At 47.3% G+C, this 6594-nt stretch overlaps 1 protein-coding gene across 2 annotated transcripts in view; it reads right to left on the bottom strand.

The window, feature by feature from the left end:
* Positions 1–6594, bottom strand: part of HCK (hemopoietic cell kinase) — a 52948-nt gene that overhangs the window by 22270 nt on the left and 24084 nt on the right. The window contains exons 2-4 of one of the 2 annotated variants that reach the window (XM_006881428.1): positions 5325–5485; positions 2766–2868; positions 1906–2004 (exon numbers count right to left, since the gene is read on the bottom strand). In XM_006881428.1, the coding sequence (XP_006881490.1) occupies positions 1906–2004; positions 2766–2868; positions 5325–5484 (362 nt within the window). In that variant the 5' untranslated portion in view covers position 5485. Of the gene's footprint in view, positions 1–1905; positions 2005–2765; positions 2916–5324; positions 5486–6594 lie in introns of both variants that reach the window. The other variant, XM_006881429.1, reaches the window with a different exon arrangement.

Raw genomic sequence — 6594 nt, 5'->3', positions numbered from 1 at the left:
AAAATTTAAAAAAATAAAATAAAAATTTTAAAAAACCCAGTGAAGGGATAAACTGAATGTGGTAGATGGTGACAATGGAATATTACTTGAGCCGTCAGGAGAAATGACACCCTGATGCACGCTACAGCATGGATAAACCTTGAAACATGACGTCAGTCAATCACAAAAGGACAGATAGCATATGCTCCATTTGTATGAAATATCTAGACCCGGCAGGGCGAGAGGGACGAAAACCCTTAGGAAGCATCAAGTTTCTGTTTCTGGTAACGGGAAATTTGGCAAGAGACTGATGGTGATGGTTGCACAATAAAATTGCTGTCTAAATTGAAAATTGAAAACTGAGTTGTACATGTGAGAAAATGTGGAAGTGGCACAAGCGTTATAAATAAGCTCTGCTGACTTTGTGGTAAGGAGTTGTGCAGCTAACTCAAAGGCACACAGTTCGAATCTACCAACTGCTTCATGGGAGGAAGATGGACAATCTCCCCTGTGCCATTTCCTGCCTCTGAAAAACCCTCTGGAGGGTCAGCTATGGGTTAGTCAAAGGTAAACAACAATAACAACAGCAGCATACATATCTAAGGAGCTCTGGTGGCCTAGTAGCAAGAAGCTGAGCAGTAATCCTGGGGGCATGCTCTTCGAGACCACAAACTGCTTCAACAGAGAAGGATGGGCTATGTCCTCCCATGTGATTAACTGCCTCTGAAAACCCACTGGAGGAGCTGTGGGTGGGTTCTGACCCAATGGTACACAACAACAACAACAACAACATGTATTACATATATACACACACGTGCACACACCCACCCAATAATTAAAAAGAGGCAGCTGTTGAATGAGCTGTTCTGTTCATCAGTTCAAAGTCTTATTTTTGCAAATTTCACAAAAATATATGAAATGTCATAAAACCATAACCATCAAGAGGATCCCTGGAGGGGGATTTGAGGGGCCTATGGTCCCTTAGCTTCACAGTCAAGTCTCCTCTGGGCATGCAGAATTGAATACAGTCAGCAAGAATCTATAAATTAAAATGTGAGATCTCAAAGACTCTTACACTTTTCATTTTTATCAGCTTTGCAACGCTGACCAGCATCCCAAACTCACGGGGCTATCAACGGGAGGCAGGAAGCGAAGGCGACAAAGCCGTGGGCGTCATCATTGATGATCACCACTTATTGATCACGTGGTTCCTAATCAGAGAACCCTGATGGCGTAGTCTGTAGGGAGCTTCGCTGCCAACCCAAAGGTGATTCCTCCTGGCAGTTTGAATCCCCCAACGGCTCAGGGGGAGAAAGATAGGAAATCTCCTCCTGTGAGATTCATAGCCTCCAAAAGCCCACTGGGAAGTCAGCTATGAGTTGGATGGCAAGGAGTTGACTTCTGAGGTTCTTAATAATTTTCTTTTTTTAATTATTATGTGTATGTGTGTATACCATCAAATCGGATCTGACTGGTACAGGAGGAGATTGGCCCTCCTTCTCCAGCAGAGCATCTCGTGCATTCAGACCATGTACCTCTGAGATTGCAGTGCAGCTTTTTGCCACTAGGCCACCAGAGTTCCCTGAGGTTCTTAATAAGTCAGACAAGGAAGGCCCTGCCTTGTCACTTTTTAGCAGGGAGGCAGGAAATGCATGTATGAATAGTGGATAAACAAGATCATTTTTCCCATGTGAGATGTGCCCAGAAGCAAGCAAACAGAGATCTGAAATAAGAAATACAGAGGGACCACCTGAGGGAAAGGGAAGGTGCCCTAAGACCTAAAGGATAAAATGGGACTAGCAGGCTATGAGCCCTAGGAAGACTGAACCAGGTAAGGGAAACAGTAAGTGCAAAGGCCCAGGGGTAGGAACAAGACTGACTCGGCTCAAGCTTCCTTCTGAGAGGTGAGAACATGGAAATACTCACTCTTCTGTCTCCAGAGAATTAACGCGAGCGACATAGTTGCTTGGGATGTAACCTTCTTTTTGGGTGGCCAAAGAGCGTGCCTTCCACCATTCACCAGACCTGAGAGGGAGAAGGCAGTGCAGGGGTCAGAGGGCAGAAGGACCACCTCCTTAGTTCTTTTGGGCTTCTCAACCTTGACCTGGAATAATCTCCACCTCCAGTAAGCTAATAGTGTGAAAGGCAGGGTCATGGCGGTCCTGGTCACCAGTGGGTACCTTGGGCTTGGGGACAAGGAGTTTTACAAAGTCCCCACTGTACATCCATGAGTCTGGAATCAAAGCTCAAGTCCCTGGGCCTGTGGTCCCACTCTTCCTCCCATGACATGTAATCTTTGCTAGTCATCCCCAAGACAGGGCCGTGGAATAATGCACACAGGTCTAGCCAGGGCCCAGGGTCAGAGGGAGTCTGGCCAAGCATGCCCACTCCCATGCGCCAGGCCCATCACAGGGGTGCTGCTTCCAGTGATGACTGTAGGAGGACTAATTGGAGGTAGGATGCTCAGGGATCAAGGATTTCTGAATGCAAAGTGAGGCAAGGGCCCGATCCATAGGTAAGTCTGTCGCTTAGAGACTTAGGAAGACTTTCTTGAGAAAATGCTGTCACTAGTCAGCTCTGCCTGGGTGTGTACCACCGGGTCTCCTCCACTGAGGCCTTCATCCACATTGACAGCAAACCCTAACTCCTCTAGGATGGCCATGTTCTTGTCAATCATTTTCACCCAAGAATGTCTATCTGGTTCCTGGATGAAAGCACAAAATCGAGGATCATGGACGGTTGGAGGTGAGAGTGTCCTGGGGGAGGGGCAGCAGAGGGAGACTCACTCCTCCAGGACCACCATCTGGTCTCCCTTCTGGAAGCTGAGGTCTTCGTGGTGAATAGCCTCGTAGTCATACAGGGCAATCACAGTGACGTCCTCAGAACCTGCTGGGAAGGGAGGCACGTGGGAGGGTGTCCCTGGCACTTGGACAGTCCTGAGTATCTGCCATCCCAGCACCAGTCACCCAGCCCTGGACCCACTGAGGGGGGTGTGTGTGTGTATGTGTGTGTGTCATGATGCAAGTAAGCAAGCTGCACATTAGATGTGATTCTCGCAGTCTAAATGAAGGGTGTTTTGTTCACACCACTAACCTGCGTTACAGAAACACAAAGGTCTGCCTGGGATAGTTTAGGGGCTTTTCAAGAGTGATTTTGATTGCTTGGGATTTTTGCCTCAAGCTCACTGAGAATCTAACCATGCATGGTAATTCACGACTCTGTGGCCTGCGTTGTCCAGGTACTCACCCTCAGAGGACTCCTGCTGCTTGCCATTGCCATTAAACCCCTGTGGGGAGGAAATAGGAAGAATGAATGGGATGGTTTGTGTGAAGTCTCAGAAGATCTATGTTGAAAGGGAGACCCCAGAGCACTCATTCCAGCTCTATATGTCATGGAAGGAGACCCAAAGACAATCAAGGTTACACTGGGGCAGAGCCAGTGTGAGAATCCAAGCCCCAATCCAGAGTAGTGGGCTCTGCCTTGGGAATTCTGGGGGATACGGGCTTATCCTTTGCCCTTGGCAAGTAGTGGTGAGGAGTGGTGGTTGGCAGGGTGGACCGAGTCAGGGGGTTAGTGGTCCTGATCAGCATTTCCTAAAATGTGTTTGAAGAAATCATAGGTCCATCAGCATATCCCATGAATAAAGATTCCATCATGATCACCAGGATGGTACAGGTTAGGGCAAGGTTCAATCTGTTGTTCATAGAACTGTTATGCATCACAGTTGACCCAGTGGCAACTAACAACACGTAACTAGGAAACAGGCTATTTTTCCATGCAAAGGGGAATCTGAGTCTAAACTTGCATGCTAAGTAACCTTGATAAGAAGAGAGTTAGGCTTCATAACTGATACAACTAGATCTTAAACAATTTAGGTAACTTCCGTGCCTCATCTGTAGCAGCCCCAGTGGCTCTGTGGGGTGGTTTGAATCTACCAACTCTCTGCAGGAGGAAAAATTAGGCCATCTAATCTCAATCACCTGTTCTGCATCAGAGAGTTGGACAATGACCAAGGAGGATAGAAGGAGAATTGATGCCTTTGAGCTGTGGTGCTAGAGAAGAGTATTGAGAATACCATGGATTGCTAGGAAAACAAACAGATTTGTCCTGGAGAGGGTTAAACCGGGTGGCTCCTTGGAGGCAAGGATTCTGAGGCTCCGTCTAACTTACTTTGGACATGTGAGGAGAGACTGGTCCTTAGAGAGGGACATCATGCTTGGGAGGGTGGAGGGACGGCGCAGGAGAGGAAGGCCCTCTATGAGGTGGATTGACTCAGTGACTGGGATAATTGGGATGGGAGTGTCAGAGACAGTGTGATTGGCACAGGATAGAGCGGAGTTTAGGGCTGTTGTACATAGCGTCGCTATGAGTCACAGGCGACTCGACAGCACATAACAACAACAACAACAATCTGCAAGTGCTCAGGCCGTTCGTTCATAGGGTCACTATGAGTCGTCTATGACTCGACGGCACCAAACAACAACAACCACAATCTGCAAAGATTCACAGGTTTGGAGACCCCATGTGACAGTTTTGCTTTGTCCTAAAAAGTCCCTGGGTCAGAACTGGCATGATGACAATCACATTATTTTGGTTCTGGGGTTCTGTTTTTTGTACCGTATCTGTAAAGTGAGTACAAGAAAAGCTGTTACTTGTGAAACAACGAAAGAATTTTTCTTTTATTTTTCAAAGAGAAGAGTGTACTGGGATGGGGAGGGGTGGGCAGGGTGAAAAGTGCAACAATGAATGAATGAATGGAAATCCAAAATCTCTGCAAATTTTCATTAAAACTAATAATAATAAAAAATTTTTTAAAAAGCTGTTACTTACAAAAGAGTTAGTGTGGTGATAGAGAAATGAATGATTGCAATGTGCTTAAGATAGTACTCAATTCCTATTAAGCTTCGTATAAGCATAAAATAAGTGTCTGCACTGTAACCCTGAAGGCCTACAGTTCAAAGCCACCAGCTGCTTTGTTGGAGAAAGATGGGCAATCTCCTCCCATGCAATTAAACTGCCTCTGAAAACCCGCTGGAGGGTCAGCTATGGGTCGGTTCTGACTCCACTGCTTCCCTTACTGATGACTCCTCCTGTTGTTCCTGTTGATAGTATTGCACATCAGTGTTGTTGCTACACTTGATACTCCAGGCCTCACCACAACTGATACCACCACTCCCATTGATCCCGTCTGATCCTGTCTGCTACACTCAGGCCGACCACCCAGGCCTGGATTGCAGGACAAAGAGAAGGCTGCTGTGTGTGGCCAGGCAGTTCCACTTTGTCCCAAACACACTCCGCTCATCAATGAGGCATATTAGGTTGTGGGGTAATGTTGGGGCAGCCACTCGTACCTTGTTCTCCCCGGCCCCCACCCGCACCACTCACCCGCTTGCCCGAGGACGTGGGATCCGGCACGTACATGGGGCAATGTGGGGTGGCGCTGGGCTCATTTTTGGAAAGCTTGCCTCCTCTTGAAAGAGGGAACTTGGACTTCACGCACCCCATCCTATAGCAGAGAGAAGAGAGTGAGTTGCAGGTGAGTCTTTCCACTCTGGCATTTCAGGGCCGTGTCCCAGGCTGGCTTGTATTCACCTGGCCAGCCAAACTGCCCCCACCCCAGCCGACCCCACTCACTCTTGCTCTCAGCCCTCCAGGCTTTGCCACAGCCACGTCTACCCACTACCCAGACCCATCAGATGAGGAGCACCAGGGCCCAGTGAGACCAGGAGCTCACCCAGAAACAATCAAGAGGATAAGAGAAATTCAACAGCAGAGCTGAGGAGCACAGAGAATAGTGGGCCGCTGGCTTTCAGCCCCTGAGCTGACCCTTGGCCCCCCCTACTCCACCAGCACCTCCTTGGTCACCCCTGCCCCCAGGTCTCATTTTCTCATCACTAAAATGTGAATAATTGTGACACCTGCTCACAGGGTGTTGGGAGGATGAAAAGAGAAAGCACATTGCGGGAGAAATCCTTAGCACAGCGTCAGGCTCAGAGGAGGCAGTAAGGCAAAACAGTACTATTGTTATGTATTAAAATTATCATCTTATGTTGAATGACAAAATGCTGTTCTATCTTGGGAGTTGAAAAACTCAGCTAAATAATAGACACACCAGCATCTTCCGGGTGTCGTTTTATGATTGGCTTACAAGGAATTCCTCTATGACTTTCTTCTTCCTCTTTCTTGTTGTCTCTCATGGATTTATTTGACTATCATTTATTCACTCAGCAAACATAAGCACTGCTCTAAACTGTGAGTCCTTGGGTAATGCCCAGTTACTAACTGAAAGGTTAGTGGTTTGAGTCTACAGAGACACCACTGCAGAAAGACGTGGTGATCTACTTTTTAAGAATCAGTCACTGTCAAAAAAACTATGAGATATCATCCCACCCCAGTCAGAATAGCAAAAATTAACAGAAGAGCTAGCAACAAATGCTGGCGAGTTTGTGGAGAAACTGGAACCCTCATTCACTGTTGATGGGAGTGTAAAATGGTGCAACCACTGTTGAAGGCGCTATGGCGCTTTCTCAAAAAGTTGCAAATAGAGATACCATTTGACCCAGCAATTCCACAACTGGGAATATACCCCAAAGAGACCATAACTGACATCCAAGC

The sequence above is a fragment of the Elephantulus edwardii genome, unplaced genomic scaffold (assembly GCF_000299155.1).
Source record: "Elephantulus edwardii isolate Elephantulus edwardi_28Jun2011 unplaced genomic scaffold, EleEdw1.0 scaffold00015, whole genome shotgun sequence".
Taxonomy (NCBI): Eukaryota; Metazoa; Chordata; class Mammalia; order Macroscelidea; family Macroscelididae; genus Elephantulus; species Elephantulus edwardii.
The sequence above is the reverse complement of the archived record's forward strand: the minus strand, read 5'-3'. Positions and strand labels throughout refer to the sequence as shown.